General features: G+C 52.5%; 5 protein-coding genes across 6 annotated transcripts; all 5 read right to left on the reverse strand.

Annotated features, from left to right (window-relative positions):
- Nucleotides 1–1,716: 1,716 nt before the first annotated feature.
- LOC149918761 (feather keratin 1-like) lies at nucleotides 1,717–3,075 on the reverse strand. Its single transcript, XM_090138127.1, has one exon. The coding sequence runs from the start codon at nucleotides 3,050–3,052 to the stop codon at nucleotides 2,756–2,758; it is 297 nt and encodes a 98-aa protein (XP_089994253.1). The 5' UTR covers nucleotides 3,053–3,075; the 3' UTR covers nucleotides 1,717–2,755.
- Nucleotides 3,076–6,965: 3,890 nt separating this feature from the next.
- On the reverse strand, nucleotides 6,966–15,928 carry LOC149918762 (feather keratin 1-like). 2 transcript variants are annotated; one of them, XM_090138130.1, is made up of 2 exons: nucleotides 15,661–15,928; nucleotides 6,966–7,042 (listed from the first exon to the last, which is right to left on the reverse strand). In XM_090138130.1, the coding sequence occupies exons 1-2, from the start codon at nucleotides 15,926–15,928 to the stop codon at nucleotides 6,966–6,968; spliced, it is 345 nt and encodes a 114-aa protein (XP_089994256.1). The 2 variants fall into 2 exon arrangements, with proteins under 2 accessions (XP_089994256.1, XP_089994255.1); XM_090138129.1 differs by lacking the exon at nucleotides 6,966–7,042 and having other exon boundaries at nucleotides 15,437–15,928.
- On the reverse strand, nucleotides 11,244–11,766 carry LOC149918763 (feather keratin 1-like). The gene has a single exon (XM_090138131.1). The coding sequence runs from the start codon at nucleotides 11,712–11,714 to the stop codon at nucleotides 11,418–11,420; it is 297 nt and encodes a 98-aa protein (XP_089994257.1). The 5' UTR covers nucleotides 11,715–11,766; the 3' UTR covers nucleotides 11,244–11,417.
- Nucleotides 15,929–18,563: 2,635 nt separating the features above from the next.
- Nucleotides 18,564–18,867, reverse strand: LOC149918764 (feather keratin 1-like). Its single transcript, XM_090138132.1, has one exon. The coding sequence runs from the start codon at nucleotides 18,865–18,867 to the stop codon at nucleotides 18,565–18,567; it is 303 nt and encodes a 100-aa protein (XP_089994258.1). The 3' UTR covers nucleotide 18,564.
- A 2,635-nt stretch (nucleotides 18,868–21,502) lies between these two features.
- LOC116241170 (feather keratin 1-like) lies at nucleotides 21,503–21,806 on the reverse strand. Its single transcript, XM_090138366.1, has one exon. It carries the CDS (start codon nucleotides 21,804–21,806, stop codon nucleotides 21,504–21,506), a length of 303 nt encoding a protein of 100 aa, XP_089994492.1. The 3' UTR covers nucleotide 21,503.
- Nucleotides 21,807–22,272: the final 466 nt, after the last annotated feature.

A 22,272-nucleotide genomic window follows, 5' to 3' on the forward strand; every position in this document is an offset into this window, starting at 1 on the left:
AGTGGGTCCAGTGGAGGTCCACCAAGAAGATCAAAGGCGTGGAGTGCATCTGCTGTGCAGAAAGGCTACGAGAGTTGGGCTCATTCAGCCTAGAATAGAGTTGGCCTTCCAGTACTTGAAGGGAGCTTACAGGCAGGGGGAGAACCAACTTTTTACACGATTTGATAGCGTTAGAACATTTTAATGCAAAGAGGAGAAATTTGGTTAAGATGTAAGGAAGAAAAATTCTTGACTCGGGTGCTGGTGAGACCCTGGCACAGGCTGCCCAGTCAACTTGTGCATTCTTCGTCCCTGGGGCATTCAAGGCCAGGTTGGATGGGGCCCTGATGGGAGGCAGTCGGCCCACAGAAGGGATAATGGTTACGATCTCTTCCAATATTCCCCGTTCCACATTTGTATGCTTGTCTAATTTGAGACAGTTTCCCATGCCACGCTCATCCAGAAGTTGAGCCAACGTGGGTTAGACAAGTGCAGAGTGATGTGGACTGAAAGCAGCTGATGGAAGGCCTGTGCCCAGAGCCTTATGTTGGAGGGCTCCCTGCGTAGCTGGAGGTAGGTTCCTCATGCTTAGCTGTGGAGTGTTAGGGTTCTCCTCGCAATGCTGCATGCTACACTTGCATCACGTAGTGTTGCGCGTCATGTGTTACGTGTTGTTCTTCCAGCAACTCTGCTTTTTGCATCCTTGAGGACGCGTCCATTTGGCACTGGTGGCACGTTCCAAGTGAGAGTCCTGGAGGGCACAGGAGGGATTTGGCACGTTTGGGTCAGAGTATGCGGAAGATTCTGTGTGCAAAGCACAGAAGAGGAGTCAGTGAGATCATGGCTTGGCACTTGTGCAATATGGTTTGTGTCTTTGTTGTTAGAGGAGTTGCCAATTCTAAACGGCTTTGGAAGCCCTGTCTGGGCATTCTGGGTATCCCAGATGGGAGAAGATGGCACTTCTTTCATGAGATGATTGCCCATCTAGTTCAGCAATGGATCCTTGTAGGCCAAATTTCTAAGGACTTCTGCAAAGATTTTCAGAGTTTTCCTCCATATGGTTTTGGGGAAAACGCCTAGCACATTTATGGGCAAAGACAGAAAGCGTTGAGTGAACTGTTGCCTCACAAGTCCAACTGAAAGTCCTTTCTCAAATGTGGTTCTGCTCCAAAGGGATTGGGCATGCAACAGGCTCCCTAAGGGAGTGCAAAAGCACTATGGCTGCTGGATTTCCAGAAACACTGGACAGTGCCTTCTAGATCTATTTTCAAAGAGTGCGTTGTGGAGGCATGAGTTGGAGTCAGTGATCCTTATGGGTCCCTTCCAACATCCTAGGGTATTCTCGGATTGCACTGCATTTGTTCCCTCCCTGAGCTCGTTGCAGCTGGTTAGCCAGCCTTTAGCTCTTGTCTTCCCCACTGGGTGTGCTGCATGGCTGGCTGGATGCCCCTTGATGTTGGAAGGCGGTAGCTGGGAGAAAGGAGGCTGCCTGTTTTGTGTCATTCCTGCTTGGGTCGCACCCTGGAGATTTCCAAGTAGGCAGGGGAGGGCTGTCTGTGGGGGCAGGACTCTGTCCTCTCACGCCTGGTTCATTGCTAGCAAGCTGTGTGATGTCAGGACTCCTGCCATGCTCCCCAAACGGTGGCATTGCGCAGTGCATTGGAATGCCCTTTTCTAGGGGGAAATCATGCACATTCACAGTGCGGAGGTGGGGATGGCACACTGCTAGATGGGGGTTTGCTGGGCTGGTTGGTGAGATGTGGGATGAGCTGTGAGGGTGACAAGAGGCCGAGGGTGAGTGGGTCTGTCAGAAAAGGCAGGCTGGTGAAACACGGTGTTCAGATTGAGTGTCAAGGGTTGAGGTTATTTTCCTGCCCAGCGTTTGTTGTTCCCAAAGAGCATTTGCCTATTTCCAGGGAAAACGGAATGCACCATGACTGTCCTGCGCTGCAGACGTGAGGTGATTATGGTGATATTTGCATACTGAAGGGTAAATTAATGGTTTATACTGTCTCTGGTCATGAGATGGAGTGTTTTCCAGATTGTCACAGAGGTGAAGAGTGCTTGTTTTTGAGGATAACAGGAAGGCTGTGCTGAAATGCACTGGTGCTGTTGGGTTTCACCCTAGAATAGGGAGGGTCTGATGTGGTGGTTTTGCTGATTTTGCAAAGTAGTGGTAATGAGGAGAGGTTTCTGAAAACTGGCGGAGTATAAGCCATGGTGCGCATTTTGCAAGCGGTTCTAAAAAAGCCTGGTGCTTGCTGGTGAGGAAGAGTACTATTTGTCTGTCTTTGGGCTAGTGTAGATGCCACGTGATGTGCTGAAGGCCTTCTGCTAGCCACCAGTGCTCTTGATGGTGACATGGTTGTAAGAGAAGGTCTTGGAGCTGTTTTTGACCTGGCATGATGGTTTCCAGAGCCATACCTTTGTAGTGGGTGAGGTGTTAAGAGTATTGGGCGAAGAAAGGATGAGAGGAATCGGAGGCTGGCATGCATGAGATCTTTATTGAGGAAAACACACTAAAAGGAAGGATTCACTTGGTGATGGCCAAGTGGAAAGGTCGCAATATAAGGTGCAAAGAAAGAAGAAATTTACTGCACTGATATTCCCAGACAGCATGGTCTGACGCTGTTCCCTGCTTGTTTGCTTTGTGCCATGCAAAGAGGAGTCATGGCAAATGAGCTGTTGTACCATCAGTGACCCAGTGGTGCCTCCTGAGTGCTTGAGGCGCGTTGCAGGGTGCAGGTGGTTGGTGTCGGGGTGTGGGCGCAGGCCCTTAGCAGGGGTAGCGGGCTCTCCAGCCATTGTAGCAGCCCAGGCCTCCGTAGCCGAAGCCGCCGGAGGAGATGGCCACTCCCTGGGCGTTGAGGGCGCTGCCCACGGCAGCTGATGAGGAGGATCCGACGGCGGTGTTCTGGGGGAAGGAGCTGAGGATGGGTCCCGGCAGGGTGACCACGACGGTGGAGGGCTGGATGACGACTTGGGAGTCCTGGCACTGCCTGACACAGGGCTCGTTGCAGCTGTTAGCCAGCGGGGAGGGTCCGCAGGGGCGGCAGAGGTCGGAGCAGGACATGGTTGTGGGGTGGATGGTCCCTGGAAGAGAGGGTGTTGTGCAAATGGAGGTTGTTGAGGACCCAAGAAGCTGTGCTGGGTGTGGCCCAGGGAGCAAGTTGGTTGGGGATGGGGCTTGGGGTTGTGGGGAGCATGGTTCCTGGGGAGGCAGAAGGGCTGCAGAGTCTTGGGTCCCAGGAGTTGTGGATAGCCAAGCCAGGTGGGGTGGGCAAAGGAGGGCAGCAGCTCACATGCTTACCTAGAGGAGTGCAGAGGAGAAGGTGTCAGGAGAAGTGTGTGAGGGAGCGAGGCTCAGGGCTGGCTTTTATGCTGCTGTGTGAGTGCCTGAGGGCTTGGAGAGAGCCTCTGCGCATGGCAGCACTGTGCAGCAAGCTTTTGTCGCTTGCCAAAGCCTGGTCATTGTGCAGCGAGCTGCTGTTGCATGCCAAAACTTGACCGGTGATGTGGTAATGTGGTTTTGTCTTTCCGCAACGCTTCCTTTTCTTTTCCCTGTCTTGTGGTTGTGTTCCTTTAACCCTGATGTCAGTGTTTAAGTGGGAATGGTGTTTGAGTCAAAGCATGCTGAAAGCGTGAGTTGTGTTTATCAGGAATGAGGTCCCCGCGTGGCACTTGTGTGTGGTCATTTGTGGCTGTGTTGCAAAGTGGGTAGCCCATCTTGTGGCGTCCTTGGAAGGCTGCTTCAGGCTTCAAAGCTTTGCCTGTTGCACTTGGTCCTCTGGAATCACATTCCCTCCTTCCTTGCTGTCACGGAGTTAACTAGATCAATCTATGCCCGTGACAGGGATCTATGTCTGTGACAGGGGGCTGTAGGCCCCTGCTCCCCCACCCCCTTGGCCCACAGAATGGGAGGGAAGGAAGGGAGGAAAAAAAACAGCGGCAACAATCTATGGAGGAAAACTTATTTTACTAACTATGATATCGGAATGCAAGATAACACAATATAATACAATCGAATTGAAATTGAGACTAATAAATAAGATCGGAGAGAGAGAGTTCCTGAGACCGAGTTGAAGCTGAAAAGCTTGGAACGGCTGGGAAAGCACCCTCCAGCACCCACTGCCAGGCAGTAAGAGACCTCCCCACCCGGAAGGGTCAGGTCCCATGACTTCCGTAATGTATAGGGATAGGTACCTGGAATTGGAGCATTAACACTTGAATTCCAGTACATGATGTTCTGCTGTGGAATACTGAAAACCAAAAAACGTAAAACCATGACACCTGCCTTTGTCCCACCTCACTAAGCAGTCTGCAGCTCCTCTCTTTCCCTGGGAGTTCAGCATGGGTTGCTGCTGCCCCTGGTGTCTGCAGAGGTGTGCCTGGAGAAAGGAGGCCGCCTGCTGTGTGCCTGGGGCGGGCAGTCCCTGCAGGCAGAGGAGGGCTGTTTGCCAGAGCAGAATGCTGTCCCTGCGGGGCTGTGTCACAGCTGACAAGACTGCTGGTGTTGGGAATTCTGCCATGCCCCCAGAAAGGTCCCAGTGTCTTCTCTGCATGCTACCCTTACCTGCGGTCATCAAGATGAAAGCGTGGGTTTTGGTCTGACAGAGTGCCATCCTTGGACATGCCTGGTGGGATGTGGGAAAGGCACTGAGACTGAAGAGTGGCGGAAGAACTGGGAAATGTGTTGCGCCATAGCGTTTAATTGTTTTTAATTGAGTTGAGTGTCAAGGAGCACTGCCACTTTTGTGCCCAATGGTTGGTGCTCGGAAAAACATTTGGATGTGTCAGAATGGTGCCGAAGGCCTGCATGCTTCCTGGGGCTGCAACAGGTAGGTCCTTGCAGTGATGTCTGATTACCATAGGGTGGATCGAAGGCGAGTCATGCCTCTGCTCAGCCAAGGTGACTTGATGCAGGCTGTCCCACAGGTCTTTGTTCATGGATAAGATGAGTAGGAAGTGCAACTGGGTGTGAGGAATCCTCTAGGACCTAATGAGTTTCTCCCACAAATGCTGAGGGATGCGTCTGCTGTCTTTGTAAGGCTCTTTTCTGTTGACCCTGTGAAAGTTCATGATGGAAGTGCTTTGTGAAGAATATTCGAGAGTCTTCCTATTCCTGCCTTCAAGAAACGAAGAAGGAAGCGGTGAGAAACTTCAGGCTGGTTGACCTGATGTTAGTCTCTGGGGAGGAGGTGAAGGAAATCCTCGCAGGAAGCAGTGGATTTCCAAAGCCACCTCAGTTTCTTCTGTAGTGAAGTGATCTGCCCGGTGGATGATGGGGAGACATGGCAGTTGATTGTCTTGCGTTCAGGAGGCTTCTTCCCATGACACGATCCCAAAGAAACTGTCCAAGTGGACGCTGGGGTGGGCTTGAAAGTGGCTGAATGCAGCAGTGCGGTGAAGTGTTGTGATTGTGTCCAGACTCGGTAGTAAGGCCAGCACTGTTCAGCACCTGTATTAAAAAGCTGGGTGATGGTAGTGATCCCAGTGAGTTTGCAAATGCTAGAAGATGGGAAGGAGCAGCTGATGCCCCCGGTGTATAGTCCACCTTTGTGAAAGATGTGGAGGGGCTGGGTTATATGTATTACCTCAGGGACGCCATGAGGTAGCGGAAGGGGCAAAGTGAAGTGCTGCAGATGGGAAGCAGTAACATGGAGCAAGAAAAATGAGAGGGTGGCAGCCAGCTTTGCTGAGAAGGACCAGGTTTTACTGCTGGCGAGCAAGGGGATGTTGAGGCAGCACTGCAGCCGTGTGACAAAAGAGTTCCCCATTCTCCAGAAGGCCTTTGGGAAGAGCATCGCTAGCACACTGGAGGATGTACTTTTCTTTCTGTTCAGTGCTGGTGGTTCATGCTTAAGTTTCCCAGGAGGAAGACAGACATGGATATGGTGGAGCAGTTCCAGTGCAGGGCTTCCCCAGTGCTGATGGGCCTGGAGCCTCCTTACGATGTGGAGAAGCTGAGAGAACAGGCAGTTTTGAGCTGGGACACAGGGATGTTCTCAGTAGATCTTCTCCTTGCGTATAAATCGCAGATGTTAGGGAAGGATGTAAAGAGAGCCAGCCCTTTTGCATTACTGTCTGCTGCCAGAAGAAAGGAAGGTGGACAGCACTGAATTGGAACCTTCCTTGGAAGAGAAAGGGAGCTTTTTCCAGGGTGAGGGGGGCAAGCGGTGGAACAGGTTACCCCGCAGAGTAATTTGTGTAGTCCCTGTCCTTTGAGGTGCTGAAAGTCTGGCTGTGTTCCCTGTCTGACCGCTGGAGCTGAGTGTACTTGAGCAGGGCAGTAGTAGTGTGTTGTCACTAACAATTCTCTAACGTGTAAAGGATTCTGTGACTGCTTTTTTTTTGTCAGCGTGGGAGTATCCTGCTGGGGTGTGCTGCCATGGAAAGGTAGTTTCAGAAGGCATGGGCAGAAGGGCCTTGGTGTGCCCAAGACTTTGTGTGGTCAAGCATAGATGTTGTTTGATGTGCTGGAAGCCCAGTTGATGCCCCAACAGTTCTTGTTGTTGGTACCACTGTTGGCAGGGGAGGTGATGGGACCCCTTTGGTGCCATCCTAATGGACCCTTGAGCCGTGTCTTTGGAGTGGGAGAAGTGTGAAGTGCTGAAGAAAGGATGAAGCGAATTCAGAGGCTGGCATGCAAGAGAACTTTATTGAGGAAAATACATGAAAGGAAAGGAGCAGCAAGAGAAGAAGCCGTGGCCGTAAGTGCATGTAGCATGACCATCAGCATTCTTGCAGAGAAAGAAAAGGACCTAGAGAAGAACGTTCAAGATATAGAATTTGTCAGAGGCGCAGTTTGCAAGCAGTGTGGTCTGGTCCCCTTCCCTGCTTGCTTCTTTGTTGTAATGAATGCAGAGCCATGGTTGAAGAGTTGCTGATCTATCCCACGTGCAGCCAGTGACACAGTGGTGCCTCCTGAGTGCGTGAGGCGCATTGCAGGGTGCAGGTGGTTGGTGTCAGGGTGTGGGCGCAGGCCCTTAGCAGGGGTAGCGGGCTCTCCCGCCATTGTAGCAGCCCAGGCCTCCGAAGCCGAAGCCGCCGGAGGAGATGGCCACTCCCTGGGCGCTGAGGGCGCTGCCCACGGCAGCTGATGAGGAGGATCCGACGGCGGTGTTCTGGGGGAAGGAGCTGAGGATGGGTCCCGGCAGGGTGACCAGCACGGCGGGAGGCTGGATGACGACTTGGGAGTCCTGGCACTGCCTGACACAGGGCTCGTTGCAGCTGTTAGCCAGCGGGGTGGGTCCGCAGGGGCGGCAGAGGTCGGAGCAGGACATGGTTGTGGGGTGGAGGGTCCCTGGAAGAGAGGGTGTTGTGCAAATGGAGGTTGTTGAGGACCCAAGAAGCCGTGCTGGGTGTGGCCCAGGGAGCAAGTTGGTTGGGGTTGGGGCTTGGGGTGGTGGGGAGCATGGTTCCTGGGGAGGCAGAAGAGCTGCAGAGTCTTGGGTCCAGGGGGTTGTGGATAGCCAAGCCAGGTGGGGTGGGCAAAGGAGGGCAGCAGATGACATGCTTACCTAGAGGAGTGCAGAGGAGAAGGTGTCAGGAGAAGTGTGTGAGGGAGCGAGGCTCAGGGCTGGCTTTTATGCTGCTGTGTGAGTGCCTGAGGGCTTGAAGAGAGCCTCTGCGCATGGCAGCATTGTGCAGTGAGCAGCTCTTGCGTGCCACAGCCTGGCCAGTCATGAGGTGGGGTGTGTTTGCCTTCCACAGCTCTCCCTTTTCATTACCTTTTGTTGTGGATTTGATCCTTTGACCTTGTCGGCAATTTTTAAGAGAAAATGAATATTGTGTTGTATTTATTTGGGAGGTGTGTCTCATGATGGTGGTTGGAAGATGCATCTAAGGCGTGGAAGAGTTGTGATCTCAGGATTAAGGTCACGGCGTATCACTGATGTTGGGTGGTTTGTGTCTGCTTGGAGAGAGCCTCTGCGCATGCTAGTATTATGCAGAACGCATGCCAAACCCCGTGAAGTCATGAGGTGGTGTGCTCTTGTCTCCCCACAACACTTCCACTCCATTTCCTGGTGTTGTGGATTTGATCCTTTGACCCTGTCAGCACTTCTGAGTGTGACTGGAGTGATGAGGAAGGCGCATCTCACGGAAGATGTTGGAAGGCTTGTCCTCAGCTTTGGAGGAGTGATGTTGTGTCCTTAGTGATGCCATCCTGTGCTACTCATGCAGTCGTGTTTGTGGCCACTTGGTGAGGTGCAGGCCCCATTCTTGGCATCGTTCAAGAGCTGTTCTGTGATTCCCAGGTGCGTTTGGCTTGAGACGCTGCTAGTTGCACTGCACTGCACTCCCTGCGTGCCCTAGAATTAATCTGCTTTCCTTGAGCTTAGTAGTTGTCTTCCGCATTGGGTGTGTTGTGTCAAGATGTTGGTTCCCCTTTTGCTTTGAAAACTGTGTTTTGGAGAAAGGAGACAGGCTGTTTTTTGCCGTTTCAGCATTGGGCCGTCCGTAGTGGTTTTAGTATATTTAGACAGAGGAGGTCAACTTGTGGAGTTTAGATTTTGGGGTCCTTTTTTGGTGTTTGTGTTAATGGATGATTCGGCCTCGAGCCACTTCATGACATTTCTGGAGAAGATGGGGCAAAGTAGGAAGTGGGTCTGTTCAATTGGATGTGCCAAGGTGTGTGAGGCCTGCTGAGTTTCACCCAGGAATGCTGAGGGAGCTGTGCTGAGTGGGTCCAGTGGAGGTCCACCAAGAAGATCAAAGGCGTGGAGTGCATCTGCTGTGCAGAAAGGCTACGAGAGTTGGGCTCGTTCAGCCTAGAATAGAGTTGGCCTTCCAGTACTTGAAGGGAGCTTACAGGCAGGGGGAGAACCAACTTTTTACACGATTTGATAGCGTTAGAACATTTTAATGCAAAGAGGAGAAATTTGGTTAAGATGTAAGGAAGAAAAATTCTTGACTCGGGTGCTGGTGAGACCCTGGCACAGGCTGCCCAGTCAACTTGTGCATTCTTCGTCCCTGGGGCATTCAAGGCCGGGTTGGATGGGGCCCTGATGGGAGGCAGTCGGCCCACAGAAGGGATAATGGTTACGATCTCTTCCAATATTCCCCGTTCCACATTTGTATGCTTGTCTAATTTGAGACTGTTTCCCATGCCACGCTCATCCAGAAGTTGAGCCAACGTGGGTTAGACAAGTGCAGAGTGATGTGGACTGAAAGCAGCTGATGGAGGGCCTGTGCCCAGAGCCTTATGTTGGAGGGCTCCCTGTGTAGCTGGAGGTAAGTTCCTCATGCTTAGCTGTGGAGTGTTAGGGATCTCCTCTCAGTGCTGCATGCTACTCTTGCATCACGTAGTGTTGCGCGTCATGTGTTACGTGTTGTTCTTCCAGCAACTCTGCTTTTTTGCATCCTTGAGGACGCGTCCATTTGGCACTGGTGGCACGTTCCAAGTGAGAGTCCTGGAGGCCAAAGGAGGGATTTGGCACGTTTGTGTCAGAGTATGCGGAAGATTCTGTGTGCAAAGCACAGAAGAGGAGTCAGAGAGGTCATGGCTTGGCACTTGTGCAATATGGTTTGTGTCTTTGTTGTTAGAGGAGTTGCCAATTCCAAACGGCTTTGGAAGCCCGGTCTGGGCATTTTGAATATCCCAGATGGGAGAAGATGGCACTTCTTTCATGAGATGATTACCCATCTTGTTCAGCAATGGATCCCAGTAGACCAAATTTCTAAGGACTTCTGCAAAGATTTTCAGAGTTTTCCTCCATATGGTTTTGGGGAAAACGCCTAGCACATTTATGGGCAAAGACAGAAAGCGTTGAGTGAACTGTTGCCTCACAAGTCCAACTGAAAGTATTTTCTCAAATGTGGTTCTGTTCGAAAGGGATTGGGCATGCAACAGGCTCCCTAAGGGAGTGCAAAAGCACTATGGCTGCTGGATTTCCAGAAACATTGGACAGTGCCTTCTAGATCTATTTTCAAAGAGTGCGTTGTGGAGGCATGAGTTGGAGTCAGTGATCCTTATGGGTCCCTTCCAACATCCTAGGGTATTCTCGGATTGCACTGCATTTGTTCCCTCCCTGAGCTCGTTGCAGCTGGTTAGCCAGCCTTTAGCTCTTGTCTTCCCCACTGGGTGTGCCGCATGGCTGGCTGGATGCCCCTTGATGTTGGAAGGCAGTAGCTGGGAGAAAGGAGGCTGCCTGTTTTGTGTCATTCCTGCTTGGGTCGCACCCTGGAGATTTCCAAGTAGGCAGGGGAGGGCTGTCTGTGGGGGCAGGACTCTGTCCTCTCACGCCTGGTTCATTGCTAGCAAGCTGTGTGATGTCAGGACTCCTGCCATGCTCCCCAAACGGTGGCATTGCGCAGTGCATTGGAATGCCCTTTTCTAGGGGGAAATCACGCACATTCACAGTGCGGAGGTGGGGATGGCACACTGCTAGATGGGGGTTTGCTGGGCTGGTTGGTGAGATGTGGGATGAGCTGTGAGGGTGACAAGAGGCCGAGGGTGAGTGGATCTGTCAGAAAAGGCAGGCTGGTGAAACACGGTGTTCAGATTGAGTGTCAAGGGTTGAGGTTATTTTCCTGCCCAGCGTTTGTTGTTCCCAAAGAGCATTTGCCTATTTCCAGGGAAAACGGAATGCACCATGACTGTCCAGGGCTGCAGACGTGAGGTGATTATGGTGATATTTGCATACTGAAGGGTAAATTAATGGTTTATACTGTCTCTGGTCATGAGATGGAGTGTTTTCCAGATTGTCACAGAGGTGAAGAGTGCTCGTTTTTGAGGATAACAGGAAGGCCGTGCTGAAATGCACTGGTGCTGTTGGGTTTCACCCTAGAATAGGGAGGGTCTGATGTGGTGGTTTTGCTGATTTTGCAAGGTAGTGGTAATGAGGAGAGGTTTCTGAAAACTGGAGGAGTATAAGCCATGGTGCGCATTTTGCAAGCGGTTCTAAAAAAGCCTGGTGCTTGCTGGTGAGGAAGAGTACTATTTGTCTGTCTTTGGGCTAGTGTAGATGCCACGTGATGTGCTGAAGGCCTTCTGCTAGCCACCAGTGCTCTTGATGGTGACATGGTTGTAAGAGAAGGTCTTGGGTCTGTTTTTGACCTGGCATGATGGTTTCCAGAGCCATACCTTTGTAGTGGGTGCGGTGTTAAGAGTATTGGGCGAAGAAAGGATGAGAGGAATCGGAGGCTGGCATGCATGAGATCTTTATTGAGGAAAACACACTAAAAGGAAGGATTCACTTGGTGACGGCCAAGTGGAAAGGTCGCAATATAAAGTGCAAAGAAAGAAGAAATTTACTGCACTGATATTCCCAGACAGCATGGTCTGACGCTGTTCCCTGCTTGTTTGCTTTGTGCCATGCAAAGAGGAGTCATGGCAAATGAGCTGTTGTACCATCAGTGACACAGTGGTGCCTCCTGAGTGCTCGAGGCGCGTTGCAGGGTGCAGGTGGTTGGTGTCGGGGTGTGGGCGCAGGCCCTTAGCAGGGGTAGCGGGCTCTCCAGCCATTGTAGCAGCCCAGGCCTCCGTATCCGAAGCCGCCGGAGGAGATGGCCACTCCCTGGGCGTTGAGGGCGCTGCCCACGGCAGCTGATGAGGAGGATCCGACGGCGGTGTTCTGGGGGAAGGAGCTGAGGATGGGTCCCGGCAGGGTGACCACGACGGTGGAGGGCTGGATGACGACTTGGGAGTCCTGGCACTGCCTGACACAGGGCTCGTTGCAGCTGTTAGCCAGAGGGGTGGGTCCACAGGGGCGGCAGAGGTCGGAGCAGGACATGGCTGTGGGGTGGATGGTCCCTGGAAGAGAGGGTGTTGTGCAAATGGAGGTTGTTGAGGACCCAAGAAGCTGTGCTGGGTGTGGCCCAGGGAGCAAGTTGGTTGGGGTTGGGGCTTGGGGTTGTGGGGAGAATGGTTCCTGGGGAGGCAGAAGGGCTGCAGACTCTTGGGTCCAAGGGGTTTGGATAGCCAAGCCAGGTGGGGTGGGCAAAGGAGGGCAGCAGATGACATGCTTACCTAGAGGAGTGCAGAGGAGAAGGTGTCAGGAGAAGTGTGTGAGGGAGCGAGGCTCAGGGCCGGCTTTTATGCTGCTGTGTGAGTGCCCGAGGGCTTGGAGAGAGCCTCTGCGCATGGCAGCACTGTGCAGCAAGCTTTTGTCGCTTGCCAAGGCCTGGTCATTGTGCAGCGAGCTGCTGTTGCATGCCAAAACTTGACCGGTGATGTGGTAATGTGGTTTTGTCTTTCCACAACGCTTCCTTTTCTTTTCCCTGTCTTGTGGTTGTGTTCCTTTAACCCTGATGTCAGTGTTTAAGTGGGAATGGTGTTTTAGTCAAAGCATGCTGAAAGCGTGAGTTGTGTTTATCAGGAATGAGGTCCCCGCGTGGCACTTGTGTGTGGTCATTTGTGGCTGTGTTGCAAAGTGGGTAGCCCATCTTGTGGCGTCCTTGGAAGGCTGCTTCAGGCTTCAAAGCTTTGCCTGTTGCACTTGGTCCTCTGGAATCACATTCCCTCCTTCCTTGCTGTCACGGAGTTAACTAGATCAATCTATGCCCGTGACAGGGATCTATGTCTGTGACAGGGGGCTGTAGGCCCCTGCTCCCCCACCCCCTTGGCCCACAGAATGGGAGGGAAGGAAGGGAGGAAAAAAAACAGCGGCAACAATCTATGGAGGAAAACTTATTTTACTAACTATGATATCGGAATGCAAGATAACACAATATAATACAATTGAATTGAAATTGAGACTAATAAATAAGATCGGAGAGAGAGAGTTCCTGAGACCGAGTCGAAGCTGAAAAGCTTGGAACGGCTGGGAAAGCACCCTCCTCCAGCACCCACTGCCAGGCAGTAAGAGACCTCCCCACCCGGAAGGGTCAGGTCCCATGACTTCCGTAATGTATAGGGATAGGTACCTGGAATTGGAGCATTAACACTTGAATTCCAGTACATGATGTTCTGCTGTGGAATACTGAAAACCAAAAAACGTAAAACCATGACACCTGCCTTTGTCCCACCTCACTAAGCAGTCTGCAGCTCCTCTCTTTCCCTGGGAGTTCAGCATGGGTTGCTGCTGCCCCTGGTGCCTGCAGAGGTGTGCCTGGAGAAAGGAGGCCGCCTGCTGTGTGCCTGGGGCGGGCAGTCCCTGCAGGCAGAGGAGGGCTGTTTGCCAGAGCAGAATGCTGTCCCTGCGGGGCTGTGTCACAGCTGACAAGACTGCTGGTGTTGGGAATTCTGCCATGCCCCCAGAAAGGTCCCAGTGTCTTCTCTGCATGCCACCCTTACCTGCGGTCATCAAGATGAAAGCGTGGGTTTTGGTCTGACAGAGTGCCATCCTTGGACATGCCTGGTGGGATGTGGGAAAGGCACTGAGACTGAAGAGTGGCGGAAGAACTGGGAAATGTGTTGCGCCATAGCGTTTAATTGTTTTTAATTGAGTTGAGTGTCAAGGAGCACTGCCACTTTTGTGCCCAATGGTTTGTGCTCGGAAAAACATTTGGATGTGTCAGAATGGTGCCGAAGGCCTGCATGCTTCCTGGGGCTGCAACAGGTAGGTCCTTGCAGTGATGTCTGATTACCATAGGGTGGATCGAAGGCGAGTCATGCCTCTGCTCAGCCAAGGTGACTTGATGCAGGCTGTCCCACAGGTCTTTGTTCATGGATAAGATGAGTAGGAAGTGCAACTGGGTGTGAGGAATCCTCTAGGACCTAATGAGTTTCTCCCACAAATGCTGAGGGATGCGTCTGCTGTCTTCGTAAGGCTCTTTTCTGTTGACCCTGTGAAAGTTCATGATGGAAGTGCTTTGTGAAGAATATTCGAGAGTCTTCCTATTCCTGCCTTCAAGAAACGAAGAAGGAAGCGGTGAGAAACTTCAGGCTGGTTGACCTGATGTTAGTCTCTGGGGAGGAGGTGAAGGAAATCCTCGCAGGAAGCAGTGGATTTCCAAAGCCACCTCAGTTTCTTCTGTAGTGAAGTGATCTGCCCGGTGGATGATGGGGAGACATGGCAGTTGATTGTCTTGCGTTCAGGAGGCTTCTTCCCATGACACGATCCCAAAGAAACTGTCCAAGTGGACGCTGGGGTGGGCTTGAAAGTGGCTGAATGCAGCAGTGCGGTGAAGTGTTGTGATTGTGTCCAGACTCGGTAGTAAGGCCAGCACTGTTCAGCACCTGCATTAAAAAGCTGGGTGATGGTAGTGATCCCAGTGAGTTTGCAAATGCTAGAAGATGGGAAGGAGCAGCTGATGCCCCCGGTGTATAGTCCACCTTTGTGAAAGATGTGGAGGGGCTGGGTTATATGTATTACCTCAGGGACGCCATGAGGTAGCGGAAGGGGCAAAGTGAAGTGCTGCAGATGGGAAGCAGTAACATGGAGCAAGAAAAATGAGAGGGTGGCAGCCAGCTTTGCTGAGAAGGACCAGGTTTTACTGCTGGCGAGCAAGGGGATGTTGAGGCAGCACTGCAGCCGTGTGACAAAAGAGTTCCCCATTCTCCAGAAGGCCTTTGGGAAGAGCATCGCTAGCACACTGGAGGATGTACTTTTCTTTCTGTTCAGTGCTGGTGGTTCATGCTTAAGTTTCCCAGGAGGAAGACAGACATGGATATGGTGGAGCAGTTCCAGTGCAGGGCTTCCCCAGTGCTGATGGGCCTGGAGCCTCCTTACGATGTGGAGAAGCTGAGAGAACAGGCAGTTTTGAGCTGGGACACAGGGATGTTCTCAGTAGATCTTCTCCTTGCGTATAAATCGCAGATGTTAGGGAAGGATGTAAAGAGAGCCAGCCCTTTTGCATTACTGTCTGCTGCCAGAAGAAAGGAAGGTGGACAGCACTGAATTGGAACCTTCCTTGGAAGAGAAAGGGAGCTTTTTCCAGGGTGAGGGGGGCAAGCGGTGGAACAGGTTACCCCGCAGAGTAATTTGTGTAGTCCCTGTCCTTTGAGGTGCTGAAAGTCTGGCTGTGTTCCCTGTCTGACCGCTGGAGCTGAGTGTACTTGAGCAGGGCAGTAGTAGTGTGTTGTCACTAACAATTCTCTAACGTGTAAAGGATTCTGTGACTGCTTTTTTTTTGTCAGCGTGGGAGTATCCTGCTGGGGTGTGCTGCCATGGAAAGGTAGTTTCAGAAGGCATGGGCAGAAGGGCCTTGGTGTGCCCAAGACTTTGTGTGGTCAAGCATAGATGTTGTTTGATGTGCTGGAAGCCCAGTTGATGCCCCAACAGTTCTTGTTGGTACCACTGTTGGCAGGGGAGGTGATGGGACCCCTTTGGTGCCATCCTAATGGACCCTTGAGCCGTGTCTTTGGAGTGGGAGAAGTGTGAAGTGCTGAAGAAAGGATGAAGCGAATTCAGAGGCTGGCATGCAAGAGAACTTTATTGAGGAAAATACATGAAAGGAAAGGAGCAGCAAGAGAAGAAGCCGTGGCCGTAAGTGCATGTAGCATGACCATCAGCATTCTTGCAGAGAAAGAAAAGGACCTAGAGAAGAACGTTCAAGATATAGATTTGTCAGAGGCGCAGTTTGCAAGCAGTGTGGTCTGGTCCCCTTCCCTGCTTGCTTCTTTGTTGTAATGAATGCAGAGCCATGGTTGAAGAGCTGCTGATCTATCCCACGTGCAGTCAGTGACCCAGTGGTGCCTCCTGAGTGCGTGAGGCGCATTGCAGGGTGCAGGTGGTTGGTGTCAGGGTGTGGGCGCAGGCCCTTAGCAGGGGTAGCGGGCTCTCCAGCCATTGTAGCAGCCCAGGCCTCCGTAGCCGAAGCCGCCGGAGGAGATGGCCACTCCCTGGGCGTCGAGGGCGCTGCCCACGGCAGCTGATGAGGAGGATCCGACGGCGGTGTTCTGGGGGAAGGAGCTGAGGATGGGTCCCGGCAGGGTGACCAGCACGGCAGGAGGCTGGATGACGACTTGGGAGTCCTGGCACTGCCTGACACAGGGCTCGTTGCAGCTGTTAGCCAGCGGGGTGGGTCCCCCGCTGCAGGGGCGGCAGAGGTCGTAGCAGGACATGGCTGTGGGGTGGAGGGTCTCTGGAAGAGAGGGTATTGTGCAAATGGAGGTTGTTGAGGACACAAGAAGCTGTGCTGGGTGTGGCCCAGGGAGCAAGTTGGTTGGGGTTGAGGCTAGGGTTGGTGGAGAGGATGGTTTCTGGGGAGGCAGAAGAGCTGCAGAGTCTTGGGGCCAAGAGGTTTGGATAGCCAAGCCAGGTGGGGTAGGCAAAGGAGGGCAGCAGATGACATGCTTACCTAGAGGAGTGCAGAGGAGAAGGTGTCAGGAGAAGTGTGTGAGGGAGCGAGGCTCAGGGCCGGCTTTTATGCTGCTGTGTGAGTGCCCGAGGGCTTGGAGAGAGCCTCTGCGCATGGCGGCATTGTGCAGTGAGCAGCTCTTGCGTGCCACAGCCTGGCCAGTCATGAAGTGGGGTGTGTTTGCCTTCCACAGCTCTCCCTTTTCATTACCTTTTGTTGTGGATTTGATCCTTTGACCTTGTCGGCAATTTTTAAGAGAAAATGAATATTGTGTTGTATTTATTTGGGAGGAGTGTCTCATGGTGGTTGGAAGATGCATCTAAGGCGTGGAAGAGTTGTGGTCTCAGGAGTAAGGTCACGGCGTATCATTGATGTTGGGTGGTTTGTGTCTGCGTTGTGTGGTGAGGATCCCATTCTGCAGCATCCTAGGCAGGCTGCTCTGGGCTTCCAATGTGTCTGGCAGGAGACTCTATTGCCTGTGTTGCATTTACTCCCTGCTTGCTTTCGTCCCATTTCTTTTCCCACGTGCTTTGCCCTTCTCTTTCCCATTGGGTCTGCTTCACTGACACCTTGGTTCCCTTTTTGCTATCAAGGTTTTATTTGGGAAGTGGTTTCCTGCGTGTTTTGTGTAGTTTCAGCTTAGGGCTCTCTGTGGGGATTGTAGCTTCTTTAGGCAGAGGAGGGCTGTTTGTGAGGGCAGGACACTGTCCTCTCAGGCCTGGTTGAGAGGTAGCAAGCCCCGAGGTGAATGGAAGGGTGTTGGTGCGGGAGGCTGAAGCAGACACTAAGGGATCATTGGTGAGTGGAATTCAGTTGGCTGAGGCCATTTCTCAAAGGCATGGCCTTTGATGGTTTCCATGAGGATTTGGAGATTCCATGGGGAAATTGGAAGCATACATGCTACACAGGGATGCAGCCGTGAGCCGCTCCAGGCCATGTGGTCAAGGCCATGGCTGAAGGTTGCAGGGCATAGAAGCATAGAATCATAGAATCCCAAGATTGAAAAGGACCTACAAGACCATCTAGTCCAACAGTCCTCCCAGCACCATTGCTACCACGAGCCACTAAACCATTTCTCAAGCCCCCATTCAGCTGAGGTGAGTGCTGTGTGGCTTGCTGCTGTGGAGATTAGTGTGTGTTGCTGAAGAAGATGAAGTGAAGTAGGGTGGACGTGGCCAAGGCTGTGAGGTCCGCCTGGTTCTACCCATGGATGCTGAGGGAGGCATGAGATGTCCTTGCAAGGGTGACATCATTTGTTTTAGAAATGTCCCAGTGCCTGGGAGGGGCTTCTGATGTTCCGGACATAGCTCACACCTCTGCTATCTTGAAGGAGATGGAAGAAGGAAGAGTGGCAAAACAGATATCTGTTACAGTGGCCTGTGCTGCTGGGGAAGTGAAGAGGAAATCCCGGAATGTGTTGCTATATGCAAGAGGAAGAAGAACATGATGGGGAGTGCTCAATGTGGGTAACTGTCATGGGATTAAGTCAGACTGGCTAAGAAGTGTTGGAAACAGGGAGCACGAAAGGGCAAACCACCCTGCGTTTTTCTACATTGAAGTGACTGGCTTTGCACATAGGGGTTGCAGTGACATTTGGTGACTTTGCCTTTATAAAAGGCTTTCATGTTTCCTCCCATGGTGTGCTCATAGGCATCCTCTCAGTGATCTGTGCAGGTAAATGGATGCTGAGGTGGTCTATAAAGTGGCTGAACGCAGGGATCTGGTGTTCTGAGGTGAGTACAACAGAGTCCTGATGTGGTGAGTTCATAGTTGTTTCGGGCAAGAGCGGGAAGTGAGGCCAGTGGTGTTCAGTATCATCATTAAAAGCCTGGGTGACGGGACTGGAGCTGACTGTGGACAGCCTTCTATTCCTGCCTGGACTCAAGCAGAGCAATAGTACCATTTACCATTCTTTGTACAGGTGTAGATAATATGTGATGAGAAGAATGCCGTCTGCAAGCCACCGATGCTCTTCTAAGAGACATGGAAATGAGAGGAGGTCCTGGGGCCGTTTTGTACCCAACACGTTCATTTCCAGAGACATATTGTTGCAGTGAGTGATGTGGGAAGAGCATTAAGCAAAAGAATGAAGAGAAGGGATGTGATGCCGGCATGCATGAGATCTTTATTGAGCAAAACACACTAAAAGGAAGGATCCACTTGGTGATCACCAGGTGGAAAGAGGACAATTTAAGAAGCAAAGACAGAAGGAAGATTCTGCACTCATGTTCTCAGACAGCATGATGTCTGACGCTGTTCCCTGCTTGCTTGTTTTGTGCCATGAAAAGAGGAGTCATGGCAAATGAGCTGCTGTACCATCAGTGACACAGTGGTGCCTCCTGAGTGCGTGAGGCTCCTTGCAGGGTGCAGGTGGTTGGTGTCGGGGTGTGGGCGCAGGCCTTAGCAGGGGTAGCGGGCTCTCCAGCCATTGTAGCAGCCCAGGCCTCCGAAGCCGAAGCCGCCGGAGGAGATGGCCACTCCCTGGGCATTGAGGGCGCTGCCCACGGCAGCTGATGAGGAGGATCCGACGGCGGTGTTCTGGGGGAAGGAGCTGAGGATGGGTCCCGGCAGGGTGACCACGACGGTGGAGGGCTGGATGACGACTTGGGAGTCCTGGCACTGCCTGACACAGGGCTCGTTGCAGCTGTTAGCCAGCGGGGTGGGTCCCCCGCTGCAGGGGCGGCAGAGGTCGTAGCAGGACATGGCTGTGGGCGGAGGGTCCCTGGAAGAGAGGGTATTGTGCAAATGGAGGTTGTTGAGGACACAAGAAGCTGTGCTGGGTGTGGCCCAGGGAGCAAGTTGGTTGGGGTTGGGGCTTGGGGTGGTGGGGAGCATGGTTCCTGGGGAGGCAGAAGAGCTGCAGAGTCTTGGGTCCAGGGGGTTGTGGATAGCCAAGCCAGGTGGGGTGGGCAAAGGAGGGCAGCAGCTCACATGCTTACCTAGAGGAGTGCAGAGGAGAAGGTGTCAGGAGAAGTGTGTGAGGGAGCGAGGCTCAGGGCCGGCTTTTATGCTGCTGTGTGAGTGCCCGAGGGCTTGGAGAGAGCCTCTGCGCATGGCGGCATTGTGCAGTGAGCAGCTCTTGCGTGCCACAGCCTGGCCAGTCATGAAGTGGGGTGTGTTTGCCTTCCACAGCTCTCCCTTTTCATTACCTTTTGTTGTGGATTTGATCCTTTGACCTTGTCGGCAATTTTTAAGAGAAAATGAATATTGTGTTGTATTTATTTGGGAGGAGTGTCTCATGGTGGTTGGAAGATGCATCTAAGGCGTGGAAGAGTTGTGGTCTCAGGAGTAAGGTCACGGCGTATCATTGATGTTGGGTGGTTTGTGTCTGCGTTGTGTGGTGAGGATCCCATTCTGCAGCATCCTAGGCAGGCTGCTCTGGGCTTCCAATGTGTCTGGCAGGAGACTCTATTGCCTGTGTTGCATTTACTCCCTGCTTGCTTTCGTCCCATTTCTTTTCCCACGTGCTTTGCCCTTCTCTTTCCCATTGGGTCTGCTTCACTGACACCTTGGTTCCCTTTTTGCTATCAAGGTTTTATTTGGGAAGTGGTTTCCTGCGTGTTTTGTGTAGTTTCAGCTTAGGGCTCTCTGTGGGGATTGTAGCTTCTTTAGGCAGAGGAGGGCTGTTTGTGAGGGCAGGACACTGTCCTCTCAGGCCTGGTTGAGAGGTAGCAAGCCCCGAGGTGAATGGAAGGGTGTTGGTGCGGGAGGCTGAAGCAGACACTAAGGGATCATTGGTGAGTGGAATTCAGTTGGCTGAGGCCATTTCTCAAAGGCATGGCCTTTGATGGTTTCCATGAGGATTTGGAGATTCCATGGGGAAATTGGAAGCATACATGCTACACAGGGATGCAGCCGTGAGCCGCTCCAGGCCATGTGGTCAAGGCCATGGCTGAAGGTTGCAGGGCATAGAAGCATAGAATCATAGAATCCCAAGATTGAAAAGGACCTACAAGACCATCTAGTCCAACAGTCCTCCCAGCACCATTGCTACCACGAGCCACTAAACCATTTCTCAAGCCCCCATTCAGCTGAGGTGAGTGCTGTGTGGCTTGCTGCTGTGGAGATTAGTGTGTGTTGCTGAAGAAGATGAAGTGAAGTAGGGTGGACGTGGCCAAGGCTGTGAGGTCCGCCTGGTTCTACCCATGGATGCTGAGGGAGGCATGAGATGTCCTTGCAAGGGTGACATCATTTGTTTTAGAAATGTCCCAGTGCCTGGGAGGGGCTTCTGATGTTCCGGACATAGCTCACACCTCTGCTATCTTGAAGGAGATGGAAGAAGGAAGAGTGGCAAAACAGATATCTGTTACAGTGGCCTGTGCTGCTGGGGAAGTGAAGAGGAAATCCCGGAATGTGTTGCTATATGCAAGAGGAAGAAGAACATGATGGGGAGTGCTCAATGTGGGTAACTGTCATGGGATTAAGTCAGACTGGCTAAGAAGTGTTGGAAACAGGGAGCACGAAAGGGCAAACCACCCTGCGTTTTTCTACATTGAAGTGACTGGCTTTGCACATAGGGGTTGCAGTGACATTTGGTGACTTTGCCTTTATAAAAGGCTTTCATGTTTCCTCCCATGGTGTGCTCATAGGCATCCTCTCAGTGATCTGTGCAGGTAAATGGATGCTGAGGTGGTCTATAAAGTGGCTGAACGCAGGGATCTGGTGTTCTGAGGTGAGTACAACAGAGTCCTGATGTGGTGAGTTCATAGTTGTTTCGGGCAAGAGCGGGAAGTGAGGCCAGTGGTGTTCAGTATCATCATTAAAAGCCTGGGTGACGGGACTGGAGCTGACTGTGGACAGCCTTCTATTCCTGCCTGGACTCAAGCAGAGCAATAGTACCATTTACCATTCTTTGTACAGGTGTAGATAATATGTGATGAGAAGAATGCCGTCTGCAAGCCACCGATGCTCTTCTAAGAGACATGGAAATGAGAGGAGGTCCTGGGGCCGTTTTGTACCCAACACGTTCATTTCCAGAGACATATTGTTGCAGTGAGTGATGTGGGAAGAGCATTAAGCAAAAGAATGAAGAGAAGGGATGTGATGCCGGCATGCATGAGATCTTTATTGAGCAAAACACACTAAAAGGAAGGATCCACTTGGTGATCACCAGGTGGAAAGAGGACAATTTAAGAAGCAAAGACAGAAGGAAGATTCTGCACTCATGTTCTCAGACAGCATGATGTCTGACGCTGTTCCCTGCTTGCTTGTTTTGTGCCATGAAAAGAGGAGTCATGGCAAATGAGCTGCTGTACCATCAGTGACACAGTGGTGCCTCCTGAGTGCGTGAGGCTCCTTGCAGGGTGCAGGTGGTTGGTGTCGGGGTGTGGGCGCAGGCCTTAGCAGGGGTAGCGGGCTCTCCAGCCATTGTAGCAGCCCAGGCCTCCGAAGCCGAAGCCGCCGGAGGAGATGGCCACTCCCTGGGCATTGAGGGCGCTGCCCACGGCAGCTGATGAGGAGGATCCGACGGCGGTGTTCTGGGGGAAGGAGCTGAGGATGGGTCCCGGCAGGGTGACCACGACGGTGGAGGGCTGGATGACGACTTGGGAGTCCTGGCACTGCCTGACACAGGGCTCGTTGCAGCTGTTAGCCAGCGGGGTGGGTCCCCCGCTGCAGGGGCGGCAGAGGTCGTAGCAGGACATGGCTGTGGGCGGAGGGTCCCTGGAAGAGAGGGTATTGTGCAAATGGAGGTTGTTGAGGACCCAAGAAGCTGTGCTGGGTGTGGCCCAGGGAGCAAGTTGGTTGGGGTTGGGGCTTGGGGTGGTGGGGAGCATGGTTCCTGGGGAGGCAGAAGAGCTGCAGAGTCTTGGGTCCAGGGGGTTGTGGATAGCCAAGCCAGGTGGGGTGGGCAAAGGAGGGCAGCAGCTCACATGCTTACCTAGAGGAGTGCAGAGGAGAAGGTGTCAGGAGAAGTGTGTGAGGGAGCGAGGCTCAGGGCCGGCTTTTATGCTGCTGTGTGAGTGCCCGAGGGCTTGGAGAGAGCCTCTGCGCATGGCGGCATTGTGCAGTGAGCAGCTCTTGCGTGCCACAGCCTGGCCAGTCATGAAGTGGGGTGTGTTTGCCTTCCACAGCTCTCCCTTTTCATTACCTTTTGTTGTGGATTTGATC

Source organism: Phasianus colchicus, chromosome 3, assembly GCF_987193195.1.
Source record: "Phasianus colchicus chromosome 3, bPhaCol1.hap1.1, whole genome shotgun sequence".
Classification (NCBI taxonomy): Eukaryota; Metazoa; Chordata; class Aves; order Galliformes; family Phasianidae; genus Phasianus; species Phasianus colchicus.

Bases quoted from the DNA above. Each gene is read 5' to 3' on its own strand.
- LOC149918761 (XM_090138127.1), bottom strand. From the start codon at position 3,052: ATGTCCTGCTCCGACCTCTGCCGCCCCTGCGGACCCTCCCCGCTGGCT.
- LOC149918763 (XM_090138131.1), bottom strand. From the start codon at position 11,714: ATGTCCTGCTCCGACCTCTGCCGCCCCTGTGGACCCACCCCTCTGGCT.
- LOC149918762 (XM_090138130.1), bottom strand. From the start codon at position 15,928: ATGTCCTGCTACGACCTCTGCCGCCCCTGCAGCGGGGGACCCACCCCG. The intron at 7,043-15,660 runs GCTACAATGGCT...GCGCCCAGGGAG, and splicing joins CGGCTACGGAGGCCTGGGCT to TGGCCATCTCCTCCGGCGGC.
- LOC149918764 (XM_090138132.1), bottom strand. From the start codon at position 18,867: ATGTCCTGCTACGACCTCTGCCGCCCCTGCAGCGGGGGACCCACCCCG.
- LOC116241170 (XM_090138366.1), bottom strand. From the start codon at position 21,806: ATGTCCTGCTACGACCTCTGCCGCCCCTGCAGCGGGGGACCCACCCCG.